The following is a 19,517-nucleotide window of genomic DNA, read 5'->3' as shown; positions in this document are numbered from 1 at the left end:
TAACCAGCACGGGGTAATTTAGATTGTCCTTTCAAGAGAGACAACATCAAGTTGCAGAAGATGAGAAGTTTGGAGATTCTATTCCAAAGCAAAACGTTTAGTCTCAACTCATCCAAATGGAGATACAAATAAATAAGACTAAAGGTCACCAAGAAGTTGACCTTCTTGGTGACTGTCTGACGTCTGCTGATCTGACCACTGTCTGCCAGAGTCCAAGACAGAAGTGCCTCACTGAAAAGAAGTCTGATCTAAGTGACTGGTCAGCTATGGGGTTACATTCTCCAGACCACACAAACACATGACCGCCATGTGCCACTTCGTACTGGCAGCTGGGACTATGACAAATAACCTGAATGTTTAAGCCCTGCCAAAGCTTCTTCGGTTACTTCACTGACTCCAACAAGTTCAGTACTTTTACCTGCTGATGATTTGTGGCGGTGTTTTTAGTCTTCTAATTCAGTGGTCCCCAACACTGGACCTCAAGGCCCAAAGCCCGCCCTGCATGTTTTAGTCGTTTCCCTGCTGCTGCACACCTGGGTTAAATGATTAACCGGCATCTGCAGCAATTGCAGCAGTGCAAAGGAGGCGATGCAATCATATGAATCAGCTGTGTTAAGAGTCCGGACTTATCAAAAACATGCAAGGCAGCGGTCCCTGAGGACCAGGGTTGGGGACCACTGTTCTAATTGATCCCGAATTGCATTAAGTTATGGCGATGATTTACTTTTTGAAAGCGAAACACTTTGCTATGTGAAAACACTCACAAGCCGCTTTCTAAGAGACACCTTGTTGGTAACAGACTGGAACCCTTTGCTTTCAGAACCGACTTAATTCTTCATTGCACTGATTCAACAAGGTGTTGGAAGCCTTCCTCTGAGATTTCCATCCACACTGACATAATATCATCATGCAGTTGCTGCATATTTGTCTGCTGCACATCCATAATGTGAATATCTTGTTCCAACACATCCCATGGGTGCTCTATTAGATTAGGATCTTTGGCTGTGGTGTTCCCTGGAGCCATATTTATGAGATTAGTTGGAAATGGATTGGGTTTATTGACTTGATGCATCATCCTGCTCCAAGGACCCATAAGATGAGTACACTGTGGATATATCCGACAATAGTCAGACTGTGTTAAAAAATGTTCCAGGTAGATATCCCCCTTACCATTACACCACCACCTTGAGCCTGAATCATTGATCCACGACAGGTTTAATCTAGGTTTTCCTCCCGTTTACACCCAATTCTGACCTCACCATCTTATTGCTGCAGTCATAACAAAGATAGAGACCAGGCAGCGACATTTCATCCAGTTATTGTCCCATTTTGGAGATATTGTCCAGATTGTAGAATTGTTTTCTTGGATGAGAGCCCCAAAAAGATATTTTGCAGCAGTAGATCCAATTCAAGGGTCAAAATATTAAGTGTTCAGAAATGGCATTTTGATTTTGTTTTTGGTTATAGTAGTGGTCAGAAATGTAAAGAATGTTACAGTTTCACTGTTGAAGATTATGATGACAATATCAATAGAATGTCGTCAACATTCTTATATTGAGCGTTAAGAACTCAAGCAAGAAGCTCTATATAAGATGTGGGCAGAAATGGCAGCGCGAGCCCATTCATCTGGCCAAATGCATTATTACAAGCAGAGTTTACACCCCACAAAATATTGCACCCAATAAGTCAGTCCAGTTGTAACAGGGATTGATTTGAGCTTTTGTTGCCCTTCTATTATCGAGAATCAGTCTGAAATTTTTCTTCTGACTTTAATAGGGGATTTGGGACCATTTTCTGTCAACATGAGATATGGTCGTGCATGAAAATTCCAAAAGATCCGTTTTTCCAAATACTATCAACTAGTCCATCTGACTCCCGCAAGCATACCACATTCAAAGTGACTCAAACTCCCCCTTCCCCCTCCATTCTGTCGTTTAAACTTCAGCAAAGTGGTCTTCAACTCTAGTTGCTTTGATGCTTCACATAAGTGCCAGGTGATTGGCACATTAGCTCTTTGCATGATCAAGCATTAAAAGAGGTTTTCCTAACGAAGTGACCGGTGAGTGAGTGAGTGAGTCTGTTGAGGTGTGATCAGTCCAATCCCTTCAGGTGTGTCACCACAAAATTAACTGAGTTACAGGGGGTGGGGGGGAGGAGGACATACTGCTCAAACTTCCAGAGAACATGAACCATAAGAGAAGCAGAAACTAGAGGAAACTAAACGAGATGCATTAGCATTCACACATCTTCAGGAGAATTATCTGCTGAGTGTTTTCAGACAGTTTTAACACCCTTATAATGAAGTTTACACCCTCTCATCAGCAAGCCTACAGGCCTCTGCATGCATCAAAAACCATTACCTGTTTGACCAGATTGTCCCAAAAGTACGATAATATACCTGGCTACTTTATCGTTTTTTTGTTTGTTTTTGTTTTTTTTAAAGGCATACTTGGGGATTTTTACTGAATTTGTGGTTTCAGCTTATACCACTGATTTTAGCTGCGCCCCCCCCCTCCTGCGGGACTGAGATTGTGATGTTAATATCGCTCAACATGCAATGATGGGACGCAAACCACAACGACCCTTTGAGAAATACAGTTTGCATGACAAAAAAAAAGAACTCAAAGTCTCACCAAGCTGCATCCAGTCTTCAAATGGAAGCGAGAACCTTAAAATCTCTGGCAGCTGCAAAAGCAGACACGATTTTCCATTCTTTGAGCCTGACGCTCATCCTACCCAGTTTATCAGCGAATAACATCAGCCTGAGGCATTCACTTTAACAATAAAAAAAAATGATGTCTGGAGGTGTGACATGTGTAATTAAGCTGTGTGTTCAGGAAGTCTGAAATGATAATAAAAAAAAAACAAACAAACAAAAAAACTGAAAGCGTTTATTTTTGTGTGGCTAAAAAAAGGGAGGGGGTTTTACAGAGCAATGCTGAGACACAGCGAAACCTCTAAGAGCAAACAGACAAAACTTTTCCACTGTGCTAATCTATTATTTTCTAAACGATATAGTTAAACTTACCTTCTAGCTATTTTTCCAAAGTGCTTCAAAATGAGGATTCGGCAACCGTTTCAATTATTCTGCCATCTCCCGAGGATCCACCGACAAAACCCGATTTGTTTTCCAAAGTCTGGAAAGCAGAGTCTTCATGACGCCAACATTATCATCCGTCGGTCGCTGGTTGCAATTTACAAAGAAGAAGAACTGGCGAAGTCACTAGGTGCTGGTTCCGAGAACAGAACCCGATATAAGGTACATTTTACAACCCGGTTCTTCTTCACAGACAGTCAGTACAATCCCGGGGGGGCTTCAAGAGTCTTACTCCAGCGGCGGCGTTTCAAGGCAAATAGCCAGGATTGGTGGAGGAAGTTACCTTGCAGGGACTTACTACTGTGTGGGGAAAATATCATTAAGTCAGAGTTGTGGCGCATGTGTTTCCGGTAATGCTCTTCAGAATAAAATTCAAAATTCTCTTCCATCAGTTTTGGAGTTTCAAGTCGTATAAGCTTAGAAAAATTGGAACAATAAAAATAAGATAGTAGCTCTGTTACTTTAGTTCTGATTTGTTTTGTTTCTAGGCTTTTGTTCATAATGTTTCTGATTGAGGCATTACTGTTTTGGGCGATTATTTGCACTGACTTTGGATGCTGTGCAGCTGGAATAATATTACTTTTTTCTCTTACTTTTTTAGTTTAGTTTTTTTTTTTTTTTTTTTACCAACTGTGACAACATTGTATTGTTTTCACAACAATGAGCAGCTGATTAGCACCTGAAAAGCTTAAGAAATACCTGAACTCTGACCTCGAATCCCAGAGAAGTTAAATAGGAGGCTTTATGATGTTAGCAGGACAGGACCAAAGAGCAGAAAGAGAAGGAGGATGTTCAAACTATCACCACTATCAAGCATAATAGGCAAAGATCGTATCACCGGCTTCAACGTCTCTGCCAGGATTTCTAACTGAACAATGAGAGATTTAAAGAAGACCCGCAAAAGCAAATAAGGTGCGTTTGCCAACAGTCCATAGTTTCATTTATGTTACTGTGAAACATTGTTTCTATTAATTTCCAAGATGTCCTTTTATACAAGGAAATTGTAGTTTATAGTTGCATACACAGGAATTTTAAAAAGGTATTTTGCATGTGAGAATTGAAGTGTAATTTTGCATCATATTTCTCCTCAATAATTGAAAACAAAGTTAAGATGTGCAAAATATTGATGCCAGAAGAAAAGCGTCAACCACTACTTTGCTTATAAAAACAACAAAAACCATGTTGCTGTAAAAATTATTTATTTGAAAAATAAGAAAAGTAAGACCACGGCTCTCATCAGACAAAACACAATTAGAACTAAGCCCAATGGCAAATAGGAAGTTGCTTACTATTGTAAGAATTTTTAAAAAATATTAAAAAGTTACAACAAAATTAGGATTTTATAGCGAAACTAGAGGAAACTCTTGCCGTCCCTGAAATACTTGCTAAGCAACTTGACAGCCAGGCTTTAAAGGGACATTGGCTGCTTTGCGCATGTTCACAACATTGAAGGAAAAAAAAAAACGCTCCACGCTTCAAGAAGTGCCTGGGCCACAAACCTGACACTAGAGGTGATTCGAGTCAAATAGCTTTTAAAAACATCTCCCTGTCTGTCTAAATTGATTGGGAAGTTTTGTCTTACCATTTTAGTTTCAAGCATTGTTTTAGTCATTAAAACATATGTAGAATTAATTAATCATTTTTGTTATGTCAGGAAAAAAATTGTTTTAATATTTTTCTTTCTTTCTCTCATTCTTTCTTTCTTTCTTTCTTTCTTTTCAGATAATTTACCAGTTGTTGTTTTTTTGTTTTTATTTTTGTTTCAATTTATTTACACATTCTATGTTTTTGAGTGGAACGCAAAAGTTTTGCGAGGGAACGCAAAAGAAAAAAAATTCCCCATGTCCCCTGGGGGGCTCCGTACTGTGTTTCCCAGGTTGGTAAGCAGTGATTCTTGAGAATGGGGACGAAATGGGTTTTAATTTTCCCATATTTTTTTTAAATATTATTTCTCAACCTTATGTATGCAACTATGACAAATAATGTTTTGGAACTGTAAAGATGCTAAGGTGCAGGCTCCCTGTTGCAACATTTTTAATCGACCTGACCCAGAACTTTGTCATCACCATCTGACAAAAATAAATATAAAATGATTTTTAAAATACCCTATTATTGATATTTTTACTCATTTTACAGACAAATGCTTCTCAAGAAACAAAAGAAATATTTAAAACAAAAAACAGCAAAAAGTCCATCTGATGGAGTTGACAGTGCATGACGGAGTTGACACAAAACTGAAGGTGGTGACAAACTAACCGCAGTGAAGTTAGTTTCAAGTTGGATATTCGATATTCGAGCACCGCGGAGTAAGCGCTGGCCGACATTAGCGTTCATAAATCGTATCAACCTTGAGCTAAACGCCGCTTACTCCGCGGAGCTCGAATATCGAATATCCAACTTGAAACTAACTTCACTGCGGTGACAAACCGGTGAGTAAAATGAAAAACTTGAAACATGTGAAGCAATGCAATTTATGTAAAATACATTAAAATGAATTAATTACACATTTAAGTGAGATTTGACAACAATTTCACTTAAAGAGTCACAAAAAGTCTGATGGAGTTGACATCTGACGGAGTTGACGAAATGCTAAACTACCTCAATTTATATGACGTTATTCTGAAGGAGGCCATATTGTAGCTCATCAGGTCCATGAAATATTTACAGTAAACCAAAATTAAGCTTTTATTTCACAAAATTTCATCAAAGTTTTGTAAATTGTCAGTTATGGAGTTGACACATCATGGTTGTGACAAGCAACTTATTAATAAAAAGAAGGAAAAAAAACTAAAGAATAACATAAGCTAACCAGAGCTAACTAGCCCTCTTAGCAAAGGAAGAGAAAGGAAGTTGTCCTGGGGTCCTCAGAAGTTGTGGTGCCCCTCAATATTGCCTGATTTTTTTTTTTACATTCTTTTCATTTCTGACGGTGTTGACAAAAACTAGGGACACATTTCAATGGAGTTGGAAAATATATAAAAATTATTTTTAATTCAATTTATTGATTCTTTTATAATTATTTATGTGACTACTTATACTTAATTGTCATAATATATAATTTTAGTATTTCTTTAATTGTTTTAAACTATTATAATATATTGAGTTCTGCTCCAGGACAAGGGATTTTACAGGCATCATCCACCGACTACAATGTTTAAAATAAAAAAAATATTCAGCAAACACCAGGGAAATATACATTGTTGCGCTCACATGACCAGGTTAGTTAAGTCAGATATTTGAAAAAATTATATTTTGTGTATATTTTATTCAAATGTTGTGCTTAATCCATAGGACCTGTTTTGTCCCTATTCTCAAGAATCACTGTAACACATTCTCCCTCTGTGCTTCCTTGTTCCCCTAATCGCTATTCTCAGTTTGTTTGTTGTCTCTCTGATATCTATCCTGAAACCTCCAGCTGTTTTTCCTCTAAGCGAATAATAATCACATGTTTTCTATTTAAAAGAAAACATGTATTCTTTATCACTTACTCAGGGGGAACGAGTTGCCGTTTTGAACTGAACTATAACTGCAGTCTAATAAAACAACAAAAAAGATACGGTAGAGTGTGAACAGTTCTCTATCAGCAGCTTCCATTGCCGAGCAGCAGCTGTTAGAGAAATCCGTTTCTATGGAGACGAGTTCACAAACTTCCAAACAGAGTGGGTGCAACAGCTTTTTGTCCGCTTGCACGATGAATTCAGAGTAAGTGATACGAAGCTGTGCTTGAATATGGACTTTATCTGACTTTGTCAACAGTTTACGTGTTGTTTTGTGTTCAAAACGAGGCTTGGTTAAAACCAACTTTTTCTTGCCAAGGAGCGTTTAAACGCGGCACTGTTTATGCTAGGATTGGCTACAATGCTAATTGTGTCGTGTTTGTATTTTCTCCAGAAATTCCTTACTTTTCTCGGGTACCTATGATGAACCAGGGAAATCTGGCAAGTACAGCTGTTTATACTTTAAACTTAAAAACAGAAATTGACAGTAACATCAATGAATTCGCGGGGTTGTGGTTGCGTCGATGAGATGGTCATGTTGTAACTATTTTCCGTGTGTGTCTGTTTCTGTGTGTGTGCATTCAAACAGGTGTCAGGACAGGGTACAGAACACAGGATGGGCACATCTCCCAGATCCCTGGACTGTCCCCAACCATTAGCACCCCGCCCGAAGAGAAGCTCAGAGGGAGAAGAGTTGCAGTGCTGGAGAGCGATTCTGACTATGTGAAACTTGCAAAGCAAGGAGGACATAAGGGTAGAGTCATCCTGTTTGCCTTATTACAATCGTGCGTTATGTTCGCTTTTCATTACTACAAATAAACGCCTTATTTTTGCTCTTTTTGGTGGGGTTTAACAGGACTTTTGTGGCATGAGGACATAAATGTTTTCGCACCAAATCCGTACAAACCTCCAGACTGGTTCTGCACTGAATCAGGAGACCTCACTACACCAAGGTGTTTAAATGATCTCATATGCTACATTTTGTTTAATTTGTGATTTAAAAAAAACTCTATAGTGTGAAGGAAAATTTTTTAAAAACAGTTTCATTTGTATCAATTGAAAAAATAACATTAAGTTGTGTACGTTTGGTGTCCTACTCTTGTTTTTTCCATGGGGATAATTTACAGCATCCAGCAAAAAAGCCCTGGAGCCTGTCCTCCACTAGAGGCTCCCTTTGGGACTGACAGCATTTCACCAGAGGAGGAGAAAGATGACGAGGACGACGACAGCAGTGGAAAAGAAAAGGTGTGTAGTAATTAATCACATGGGGTAAGTTGTACTAATTTAGCTTGTTTATTCCACTTTAAAGCTTAGCTCTGGGACCGTTCATGATGCAATGTGACATTATATGCTCACTTTTCGGCCCGGTTTTGTTTCTTATTTATCTTAACTCATCACAGGCATACACTGCCATGCTGTCAACACAAATATTCTTTTAACTTTATTTCTGTTTTTAGGATCCAGATGCTTATTGCAACCAGATCGAGAAGTTGCAGACTTCCAATCAATATGGGAGCAACAATTATAAGAGAGTGTAAGTTACTATGGTCACAAGATGGTGCTATTGTTCTTTGTTGAAGTCTGTGTAAGTAGCGTCTTAATACTCCCATAAACAAACTAAGCTGTTATTTTTGATTAGTAACTGAGCTTCAGTACTTATTGGAATAAAATTTTAAAAAAGAAGGAAGAAGTTCAGCTATTGCAATGCAACATAAATAATCCACACTGAGATTTAATAGGCGCCTACATGTTTCTAATTTATGCTTCAAGATATTGAAATTAAGTTTTAAGACTGTTTTGAGCTCTTTAGGCAGCAATAGCTTTATGTAGATGTTTTGAATAGGAATACGTCCAGTTTGATTATATTTTCTCATTTATAATTACTGATGCAATACAAACTGCTGTTGGTACATTGGACACATCTGTTAAAATTATATTATTATTGGGACTGACTGTGTATTGGCATTTTACTCTTTTTTTTTTACTTTGTATCCTTTCTGTTTTTATAAATCTTAAACCTTTTCACATTTGCTGCATTGTAACTGTGTGTAACTCCAGAGTTACACTACTTTGTACTGATATGTTGTATAAAATCCCAGCAGAATAGATTTAAGTTTGTGGTTCAGTGTGACAAAAATGGAGGAAAAAAGTCCTAGAGGTATGAATACTTCAAGCACTGTACAAAAAGATTCTCTGACTGCTGCTTGCAGAAATATTTGCATTAAACTAGCATGTTTAATGTCTTTTTAATATAATCAACTGACATTTTTATACAGATGTCTTGGAGCTGCGTTTAAGTCGAACAGTAATTAGCATAAGTCGTAAGATTCGTAAATTCTACTAACTCCCATGTTGTGATGACAAAGCAGAAAAGCTCGTGGGCACATTGCACGGTCAGGTCAAATACAGCAGAACAAAGTGCAATGGCTTCTAGGACAGTCTGAGTGTCCAACTGTTTGCTTTGGCTTACAGCTGATCTGAGCTGTGTGTTCCAGTAGCTCTGGGAAAATGTCAATGACATGTCGAGACTCCAAAGGACGCATTGCTCACCGCTGCAACATGGTTACGGACTATGTTCATAACAAAAGGAAAGTTTTAAAGACATAAAAAAAGAAAAAAGAAAAACCAAAACAAAATCTACACATTACGTCAGTTTCAGCTTCTTTCTGTCTGGTCCTAAAAGAAAACCAAAACAAGAGAGGAAAATGTAAAAACCCTTTTACCGTTCATAACTGGGTTTTTTTTAGGGTTTTTTTTTTGCCTCTTTCTGGTGAAATCTTTTCAGATGATGTGCGACTTGGGTGACTTTGTCCATTTAGTCACTTGGTGACTAGATAAAGACAAAGACTAGATCATTTTGGAAATGCCAGTTGATGATTGTGCGTGCTTTGTTGAAAGAAAAAAAAAAACTTCTTTAATCAGTAGCCAGAGTTTATCTCAGGAGACGGTGTCGGGGTTTACCCAACAGTTAAGTAACTAGGTAATGTTTAATCCATGTTAACTGTAATCTGTTTATCTTAAACAGAAACACATTTATGTCAGCGTTTATGTAATAAGAATGGACGAAGCTCTACACTTCTTTCAAAATCTACTTAAAACAATAATCATTTTCGCTGCCATTTCAGAACTTTTGACAAGAAAGCGGCTCCCGTTGACATGACTAAGCTGTTGAGGTTTGGCTATGCAGAAGACGGCGCACCTCAGCAGTGATTTGATTCATCCAGTAAGATGTGCAGCAGTGAGGTTACGATCGCTTTGTCATTGTTAAAACATTCCCATTGTCTTTTTATCATGCTCTCAGAATGCACTCCTAATGCGATAAAGCAAAATGAAGGCAAGCTGTTAAGCAGTGTATTGGTTTTATGTGACTGCTTTATGAATAAGCGCCACGAAATGACAAATTTGCTGTTTAAAACTTTTAACGTTTGAACCATTAGGAAATTTATGAAGCATCCTGACAGTGTTATGTAGATATGATAGTGACTTATGTGGGGATGATTAATGCAGTGACTCTTGCTCTTTTTTTTTCCCCATCTCCATGTCCACAGGCTGGAGGACTGCCAGATGTGCAGAAATGGGATGCATGCACTTCTAGAAGAACGGTGGCCATCTTTTCTTCTGACATTAATTTCTCAACTTTGTCCTGCTGAGCGAGATCAAGCATTTTACCAAGTTCGACATCTTTAAAAGTGTGAAAGCGATGAATTATGGCTGTAGTGTTGTATTTATTCTTGCCTGTAAGTGGTGCCTCATTAATTTCATCTGTTACGTGACGAAGGTGCGTTTGTTAAAGTTTCTCTGCGTATGTGAAAATAGGTAAACGATTACTAAAATAAAGTTGAAGTTGCAAATAACTCCGATTCTTTTTCTCTGCTTTCAACATGAACCCTTTCGCACCCAGATCTTCCATATTCTTTACCTGACCGCCTTACAGTTTTCTGTAAACAAAACGAGCTCTGATGAGTCTCATTTCTGTTTTGTTCACTTCTACAAAATTTAAAACACGAATGGTTTAGATTGTAGGTATTTGTGTTTGTCCTCGATTAAATTTTGCAAACTATAATTGGTCTTCTTACATCTACAGGAGTTCTTTTTATTAATTTGATATTTAGCAAAAACACATACTTTTAGCAATTCTGTCTAACCTAACGTATGAAAGGTTTTGTGCTTACTGTAGGTTAAAAATAATACACTTCTTTAAAAAGTGCTGCGCGAGTATCCGTGGAGGTTTGAAAACATAATCATCTCCTGTGTTTATCATCTGAATGAACCATGTGGTTGTTGGTTATACATTGAACATACTGTATACGGCTGCTTTGATGTCAAACTGTTGCATGTAAAGGTCAGAGGTTATCTCCGCGTTCCCTCTGTGGGTTTTATCCGTATGCGTCAGATATTTTCTGAACTCACATTGGCTGAATTGTAGACATTACACACTTCAGGGTTTATTCATACCTCACTGTTTATGTCTCACAGCCTGTTCCTGTTACTGTTGTTTTATGGAGTGTTTTTTTTTTTTTTTTGCTTTAGTTAAATATTTCTACATCACTGTGCTTCCCCTGTTTGCTTATAAGTGGTGGATACTTTAAGCAGAAGCGCAAGTGCTGCTACTCCTCTTTTCTGAACCAATCAGTGGCTAGGTCAGGGGTGACGGGTATATCAACCCCACTGTTGGGTTGACTCTTACTCAAAACACAGTTGCATCAAGTGCATTTGAGACATCTAAGACTTTATTTCAAAGCATCACCTACAGTCATGGCACCGATTCTTCTCAACTGCATGGGGAATGAGCACAATGACTACATCAAGTGAGTGGTTTGTATTCTATTGATTCTGCGCGTACAATGGATGTGATCCTGACTGTGTTTTAATATGCAGTAAAATACTCTTAGGCAACAGGTTCAAGTTAAAAATCCCTATTTGGACACAATGGAGGAGGACATTCTGTACCACTTCAGTTTGAGCACAAAGACTCACAACCTTCCAGAGATGTTTGGAGATATTAAGGTAAAAGCCTAGCGACGGAAATACAAGCCTGCCAGTCATAAAACAAAACTCACTGTATTAACTGGTTCCTCTCTGTTAGTTTGTGTGTGTTGGTGGCAGTGCAAATCGAATGAAGGCTTTTGCCCAGTTCATGCACCACGAGCTGAAACTGCCGGGAATCCCAGAAGACATCAGAGATATCTGCGAGGGGACCGATCGCTACTCCATGTACAAAGTGGGACCGGTGCTCTCTATAAGTGTAGGTATTCGTTTTTACAGAGATGAGTGCAATCTGCGCTCACCATCACAGACTTCTACAGCTAGATTTTTAAAATATGAAGTTTACAGCTTTTAGAAGATGTTTTTTTGTTTGTTTGTTTTTTTTAATTGTAGCATGGTATGGGTGTCCCTTCCATCTCCATCATGCTGCACGAGCTCATTAAGCTGCTCCATCACGCCCGGTGCCGTGATGTGGTCTTGTTTCGACTGGGAACATCTGGTGGAGTCGGTGAGACCAGATTATATTTTTCTCCTGCCGACAGTTTTATTTTATTTTTTTAATATAGACTTTCATCTATAAAACCATTGTATTGCATCATCTGCAGGTTTGGCTCCAGGCACGGTGGTGATCACTGATAAAGCAGTGGACTACTCTTTCCTCCCCCAGTTTGAACAAGTTGTTCTGGGTAAAGTCATCACTCGGAGCACTGAGCTGGATGAAGGAGTTGCCAACGAGCTTCTGCAATGCTCCTCCGAGTTGCAAAACTTCCCAACCGTCATTGGAAACACCATGTGCACCCATGACTTCTACGAAGGTACTAAGCAAAACATCATTCATAATTCACTTCTGAGTCCTCTTGGACTCGCGTACTGAAATATTCTGTGTCTCCACAGGTCAAGGCAGACTCGACGGAGCTCTTTGCTCTTTTTCTCACGAGGAAAAGCTGGAGTATCTGAGAAAAGCTTACGAGGCTGGAGTGAGGAATATCGAGATGGAATCCACCGTCTTTGCCGCCATGTGCCGAGTCTGTGGCCTGAAAGGTGTCTATTTATAACAAATTGTTGAACACTAGAATGACCCAGTACAAGAGCTGTGAACACATCAGGCAATTAGTCTAATTTGATGTTTCAAGACAGACAGAAATACACTTCCTGTCTGAGCAAGAAATCTCCGACCTGCAGCATCCTTTACGGAGATAAGCATTTCTAGCTAAACGTGTAGAGTCAGCCTTAGGATGAATTAATCTTTAATTGCATTAGGAAAATCTCACACTAATGTGTACTGTTATTCAGTAGAGGGACACAATGTCCATGTTAGAGAAAAACATTTGAACCTTTCACAATTTTATACTACTCTATTTAAACTGCTTAAATGAACCGCAGCACAGACACTTCTCGTCAAAATGCGAAAGTCGGGGAGATGTGTGTTGATCTAGAGCCGAGAAACGGCTGGAGTAATAATTGAAACCTTAAAAGAATACTTCTAAGTCTTCTACCTTCAGCAGAGGCAGGAATCAACCATAAGGCACTGGGACAGTATTGTACCAGCACTCATCACTTCCTTTCTTCCTGCAGCGGCTGTGGTGTGCGTTGCCTTACTGAACCGCTTCGACGGCGACCAGATCACCTCCTCTCACGACGTTCTGGTGGAGTACCAGCAGAGACCCCAAGTCCTGGTGTCCCACTTCATCAAGAAACGTTTAGGACTTGTTGCCTGAACGCTTTGCCCCTCCTGTGAAAAAAAAACTATCTATAGCTACCATGTTAATAATGTATATATACATACACTGTACCTAATGTTAATAGTTAAATTAGAGAAATATTTATATGCTTTTTTTTATGATTTATTTGATGAAGTTGAAATAAATATTTTCACATTGCTTTTACAGATATTTAAGTATTTGTTGCATATGTTCATATTAAATGCACTATCGTTGTAAGGTAGTACAAATCTTTACAATAATGTGTTCTATATGATCCTAAATGCTCATTTTCATGTTGATGTGAACCGTTGTATATGTGCCACCAAGGCTGACATGCATAGAGTTAGACTCCAAAATGTTATGTTTATTTTGATTTGATATTTGATATTTTTGATTTTGTATCTGAATGACTGAAAATTAAATAGCACCTTATTGAAGCAAAACAAAACAAAACAAAAAAACAGCTTATACTGTAGCTTAGACAGTGATCTGTGGTTTGAAAGGCATTTATTTTTGTAATAAAGCAACACAGACAATAAATTGCAATATTACATGTTTTCAAGATCTACTTAGCAGTTTATGCTGTACGTATGTTATTGTAAAAAAAAAGAACTTTATGTAAGCAGTCAATAAATAAACACCCATCAGCAATTCCTTTGTTGGATGTGACCTGTTGCAATGCTAGGTCAATGCATGAAGTTTATTACTTATAATAGAATTTAAGTCTTAAATTAATTGCTACACATTTCATACTGGAATAAAGGGAACTTTGGCAGCACCCCAGCAATGGCTGGAAGCAGCATCAAGTGCTACGTATTTATGTTTACACCAGGGATGAAGAATCAGATTTAGGATCATATAGGAGCGTTTTTTTAATGGCTAGCATTAATAATTTCAAATCGCTGCTGCAATTTCTATATGCATGGCTTGCAAAACTGTATTCTCAGCCATGCACATTATTGTTGATCTAATGTATTTGTGCTTGTTTATTAATTCTAATAAACTAGTGTTTCAGCTGCAAAATAGCACCTGAAACCCCTGTCAATTTAAGCTTATGTTCAAACACAGGTCCAAACTTTTCCAGTAAGTTTTATCTGCTCCGTTGTAAGCCTTATAGCATGTTGAAGCAGCATTAACAACAAGTCTTCAAAACATGTAGCAGACACTTTAGAAAACTCCTCGGTATAAAAAAAGAAGAAAAAAAAATGCAGCAGGATATTAAGATACGAGTAGTTGAAGAGCTTAACTGGCATGTGACGACAAAATATGTCAGTCTCTGACAAAATTCATATTCAGCATCTGAAATGTGTTGAGATGCTGCTAAATGATACATTTTTATGGTATTTAAGCTAGAGTCTTTATCTGCTAAAATAGTAGCCAGGTGTTCACTATTGGTCCATATTTATTCTTAAATGACTCAGGTCAGGATGAGGTATGACAAACATTGAGACGGGAACATTCTAAGTTGCAGCGTCGTTTAGCTCTATTAAGATCTGGGGCGACTGTGGTCAATAGGAAGATTGTGGATTTGATTCCAGCTTCCCTCCCCCCTGTACCATGTTGCCTACTAATCTGTGAATCAGTGGAAGTGTCCAAGTTAACTGGCTAATGTGGTGACAGTGTAAAGCACTCGGAGCGATTAGTGCAACAAGAAAGGCGCTATATGAATTTATTTACTGTTTTAAATGAAAGAGAAAAAGGAAAATGCTTGGAGCAAAACAACATGAGCCAAACACAATTCTTGTCAGAACTGAAGTGTGGATTTTGTGTCTCGTCTCGGTGGCTTAGGAGGCTTGATTTGGGACAGGGCCTCCTTGGCGTACTGGTTTTGGTGTACTCCAGCTTCTCGGAAAGCCTGCTCAGCTCGGACTCTTGGATCTGACACAATCTGGGAGACAGACATGCAACCGGTACGTAGTAAATTAATTACATATTTACAGCTTTTTCCACTAAATTACACAACTATGGGTTTTTTTTTCTCTCTCTCTCTCTCTTCTTGCTCTGAACTGGGACAAAGAAGCCACAGATCCAGCAGCCTCTGCAGCTTATTGATTTACATGGTGTCCTTGGGATCTTGGCTGTGTGTTGATATGAGGGCAATCATTGTTTGATAAGTCACTTGCTTTGTGTATTTTTCCAGATGGCATGGGTCAGTCTCAACCAAAGTGAAACAAAACGTGAACGACTGATTGTTGTAGCTGTAGAAATCAGGGTGGCGGGGGGGAAAGCGATTATCTGAAGTCGATATATAGGGAGCGGAAACAAGCAGATTGAAGCAGATGATAATGCGCCCAGTCATTGGCATCTTTTAAACAACAGGTAAAGGTGAGCGGAGGGTAGATATTATCATTCCTCACCTGTTTGTCTGTGTACGTGTTAATACTGTAGAGAGGCCTCTGCAGCTCAAACTCTTTCTCACTCAAGCATCGGCTCCTCCAAGCTTTTGTATCCGCCATCATCCTCTCTGGGTCGGCCTCTGCCACCACCTCAACCTGAGATTAAAAAAAAAAAAAAAAAAGACATTGATATTGAAAACTCACGACTGTGTTCTCACTTGCAACCAAAAGGTGGCACTGATGTTTCTGCCCGGGTATGGATGAGTCCAGTTCTTCCCTTGTGAGTAATTTGAACTGACAGAACAAAGCTGAGTGGCTCAAACCGTTAAGGCCGGCAAATAGTTCACCTGCTTTCTGAGAGCTTCCAGACGATCGTGCCTCTCTCGTTCCTCCCTCTGCTGCTCCAGCTCCTGCTTTTCTCTCTCCCTCGTGCGTTTCTGCAACACATCAGCGCGAAACAGCACCCTAAAGGGAGCAGAGAGAGAGGGAGAGGCTGTCGGACATCAGGCCTGGATGACACCTCTGCTCCTTGGCCACGGCCAGAGGCAGCGTTACCTATCACTTCACACCGAACCTGCAGGTGGCAGTGGGGTTTTTTTAATGGTGCTGCCAGAGTGCAGCTCTTCTCAGATTATCTGTTTTTATCTATTTTTCAGCTCCCCCCCCCACTTGTTCTTCCTGACAAAACGCAGTCTAAAAGCTGCGGCTTACTCCATCATGAAGCCGCTTTAACATTATTCCTCGCCTTGCCCCGTATGGTGCCACATCAGAAAAGCTCGAAAACGAAGTGCGCTTTGTGAAACTTCACACCTGTCAAGAATAACCGAAACCAGACAGCAACACACACTTTTAATAATCTAACATTTTCTTTTTGCCTGACGTCAAATCAAATGTAACCTTTTCCGTTGAAAGGCAACACCTGAAGCACACGGCTTTCTTGTGTGATTATGTGGAAAATCCAAATAATTCAATAATCCAGAAGTATTGTTCCTCCTAGAATGCAATTCCCAGACTCCAGAAAACTGCATGTTCAATTGCAAGTTACATGTGAGTACAAATACCATGCGAATGTCTGACTGGCCATCATGCAGTTCAAGAAGGAAACTGGTTCTGTGTCCCGACTTGTTTTGTTTGGATTTGTGCAAATGCACGCCAGAGCAAAAGCTCTGTAAACACGCTGACTGTTAATAGCATGGATAGCTTCAATGAAACAAAAAGCAACATGATCCAAAAGGCCCCTGTGAGAGCTTAAAACCCTCACATGTCGGAAGAGTTTTTCTTTGATTCAATCTCGGATCCTACAAGTCCAATCGAAAATAACCAGCAAAGTAAAGCAATAGCAGCGTCTCTTACAAGTGGTATGCACAAATTATGTAAATACTGTGAGCGTGTCTGCAAAATTGGAGCATGTTTGTGGCGCAACAACCTCAAAAAGTGCTGTAACTATGTTAGCTTACCTTTTTAAGAAGGGTATTCAGATATGGCTTTCTTTGCAAGTAAAGAATTTTACTTTTTTTTTGTTTTGTTTTTTACTGCAGCAAATAGACAGATGGTGATCATATAGAACTAAAAGAAACACCAGAGTCTTGTTGATATCAGTATTTTCATTAGTTGTGACTGTGCTTCATGCTCACGTGATCAGTAAATCATTGTTTACTTTACCCTTTCGTTAGATGGGAACATGACACAGAAGCTACTTAAAACCGACAGATGAGTGCTGCTCCAAAAAACAGGCTTTTAGTCTGTAATTATGATTAAAAAAAAGGACGGGGGGTTCTCAAAAGTCAGAGTAGGGCCCTTTAAATTGTTTTGAGGAAACTGGATCTACTGCAGCCATGAGATAAGGCAAATAATAGCAGAGCACACCATCAAGCCTTGTCCAATTCTGATTGCCGAAGAAAGGAAATGTGTGCATTGGCAGCTTTATTGATGACTTTTACCACCAGCAAAAAATCAGTTTGTGGCAGCCGTGAGAATAAGGCAGAATTAAATCGATAGATATAATCAGTGTGCTTATTGGCATCACATCCACTGTTTATCTTTTCAAGGTTGAAGGTGGGGCCGGCGCCTATTCCCAGCATTCACTGACAGACCAGATCCATCGCCAGGCCCACCGCAGGCCAACACATGACACTGACATACAAAGAAATGAGGTCCCTCTATCCAGCACTCACCTCTCCCTGTCTCTTCTCGCCTGTTCTTCCATTTCGCTCCTCAGAGCTGCGAGTGCCTTCTGATCCCTCTCTTCCAGCAACTCCCTCCTCCTCTGCTGCTTTAAATAAAACAGTCTCAGCTGGAAGAACAGAAAAACGAAGCGCGACAAACAACAGAAAGTTAACAAGGAGAGCAATCACGCAGCAACAAAGTTGACTCTCGGAAAACTCCCAGGATCATCATGTCCTATTGAGCGAGGCGGCAGGAATCAGATAAATATAAATCGAGAAAATGAGATGAAATTTCAGGGTCTGTCTGACTATGGTGCTAAATTATATGGAATCCAATGAGGCCTGAATGTTCTCATTAATCAAGACAGCGTCCCAGGTTGCCAGTTCCTCCCCTCCCTCCCAATAGTGGACCCCTGAGGAGGGAGTTAATTAAACAGTCAGAAACAAACACGTTCTGGTATTATCACACCTGTGCGTTCAATAACTAAAACGGATAATCAAAAGCCCCGTGTAATGATAATGGCACATGCTTTCAATTTCATAACATCAAGGGTTTTCTTTTGTGTGCATCATTTCCATTTTTGCATTGACTTTTCTTTTGGGTTTTTTTTCCATTGACCCAGGTTCATCCTTTTTAAATCAAATCAAATTAGACCAACAAAGCTTATATCAACATCATAAGTAATGTATACCAATAAAGCTCTCCTGACTACTCTTATTTCTTTTAAAGACTTTTGATAAATTTGCTCTACATTACTGATTAAAAAAAAAAATGCTGCAGCAAGTAACACCTTTCGAGGACAGAAACATAGACAAAGTCTTTACTTTCTCTTTCTGGTGGAATCTCATGGCAGCCTCCTTCTCCTGCTCCCTCTTTAGTCTCTCCTCTTCTTCCTCTTGACGTCTTGCTGCTATGGCTGCCTCCAGCTTCGCCACCTCCTCCTGCTGGGCCCTCCACTGCTGCAGCTATGAACGCGCACCGGGAAGAAACAACAACAACAACAACAACAAAAAAAGCAGATTAGCATCAATGCGAAGTGACTTTGAAAAAGCTACGAGCAGACAACGAGATGCCAAAGTGCCAAACGGATGCCAAAGGAGATGGCAGAAGCGATTTTAACACTTTATGTGCGATCACCTCTGGATTTGTCAGAGCACTAAATCGTAACGAGAGTAACTCTGAAGTAAGTGACTTAGACCTGCCTTCCAAAAGTGTTCATAAGTGTAGAAATGTTTTTTTTTTTTTTTGACTTTTGTCACATTAAAACCTTGAGTTTAATATTTTATTGAGCTGGAATGTGACAGGCCAACACAAAGTCGAGTATGCTTAAGCATATAATAGATGCATTTTATCTTTCTATCAGTTGCGACCAGCTTTTCTCCACAGCCTTAACTCTGATCAGTCAGCTGTGTACCTCTGTCTTTATGAACTAATGTTCTCTGTCACACCTCTGAGTTTACACAGAGATCAAATTACAAACAGGCATTCCATGTACAAATCAGGTATCTTTTGAAGACAACGGGTTGCACTGAATTTTACTCAGAGGCGTCCGCAAATGGGGGCTCAATGCAAACGCACACCACAAAGAAATCCAAAACCATTCGATCGTTTGCCCTCCACTCTCACAGTTAATATCTCACAGTCAAATCCAACCCATAATTGTTTTTTTGTTGTTTTTTTTTTTTTATCTGCGATTTAAATGTGACAAATTGTCACATTAAAACTACAGTCT

At 39.3% G+C, this 19,517-nt stretch overlaps 4 protein-coding genes across 6 annotated transcripts in view; 2 read left to right on the top strand and 2 right to left on the bottom strand.

Moving 5' to 3' along the window:
• LOC106923764 (activin receptor type-1) overlaps positions 1-3,591 on the bottom strand; it is a 35,478-nt gene extending 31,887 nt beyond the window's left edge. The window contains exon 1 of one of the 2 annotated variants that reach the window (XM_014997042.2): positions 3,029-3,591. The gene's annotated coding sequence lies outside the window, so the exon portion shown is untranslated. Of the gene's footprint in view, positions 1-418; positions 515-3,028 lie in introns of those variants that run through there. The other variant, XM_014997049.2, reaches the window with a different exon arrangement.
• A 3,064-nt stretch (positions 3,592-6,655) lies between these two features.
• LOC106923757 (uncharacterized protein C7orf57 homolog) lies at positions 6,656-10,448 on the top strand. Of its 2 annotated transcripts, none has more exons than XM_014997014.2 (8): positions 6,656-6,799; positions 6,989-7,035; positions 7,184-7,348; positions 7,451-7,547; positions 7,722-7,839; positions 8,052-8,128; positions 9,720-9,837; positions 10,143-10,448. In XM_014997014.2, exons 1-7 carry the CDS (start codon positions 6,726-6,728, stop codon positions 9,802-9,804), a joined length of 663 nt encoding a protein of 220 aa, XP_014852500.2. In that variant the 5' UTR covers positions 6,656-6,725; the 3' UTR covers positions 9,805-9,837; positions 10,143-10,448. The 2 variants fall into 2 exon arrangements, with proteins under 2 accessions (XP_014852500.2, XP_087857502.1); XM_088001376.1 differs by having other exon boundaries at positions 6,657-6,799; positions 9,720-9,817.
• Positions 10,449-11,183: 735 nt separating this feature from the next.
• Positions 11,184-13,934, top strand: upp2 (uridine phosphorylase 2). Its single transcript, XM_014997002.2, has 7 exons — positions 11,184-11,402; positions 11,487-11,601; positions 11,681-11,839; positions 11,974-12,088; positions 12,186-12,395; positions 12,475-12,621; positions 13,156-13,934. The coding sequence occupies exons 1-7, from the start codon at positions 11,350-11,352 to the stop codon at positions 13,296-13,298; spliced, it is 942 nt and encodes a 313-aa protein (XP_014852488.2). The 5' UTR covers positions 11,184-11,349; the 3' UTR covers positions 13,299-13,934.
• Positions 13,935-14,937: 1,003 nt separating this feature from the next.
• Positions 14,938-19,517, bottom strand: part of LOC106923738 (coiled-coil domain-containing protein 148) — a 31,207-nt gene continuing 26,627 nt past the window's right edge. The window contains exons 11-15 of the mRNA XM_014996989.2: positions 18,610-18,750; positions 17,794-17,912; positions 15,967-16,084; positions 15,641-15,775; positions 14,938-15,171 (exon numbers count right to left, since the gene is read on the bottom strand). Coding sequence (XP_014852475.2) covers positions 15,028-15,171; positions 15,641-15,775; positions 15,967-16,084; positions 17,794-17,912; positions 18,610-18,750 — 657 coding nt within the window. The 3' untranslated portion in view covers positions 14,938-15,027. The remainder of the gene's footprint in view (positions 15,172-15,640; positions 15,776-15,966; positions 16,085-17,793; positions 17,913-18,609; positions 18,751-19,517) is intronic.

Source organism: Poecilia mexicana, unplaced genomic scaffold, assembly GCF_051168715.1.
Source record: "Poecilia mexicana isolate PSO_F unplaced genomic scaffold, ASM5116871v1 scaffold_2, whole genome shotgun sequence".
Classification (NCBI taxonomy): Eukaryota; Metazoa; Chordata; class Actinopteri; order Cyprinodontiformes; family Poeciliidae; genus Poecilia; species Poecilia mexicana.
The sequence above is the reverse complement of the archived record's forward strand: the minus strand, read 5'-3'. Positions and strand labels throughout refer to the sequence as shown.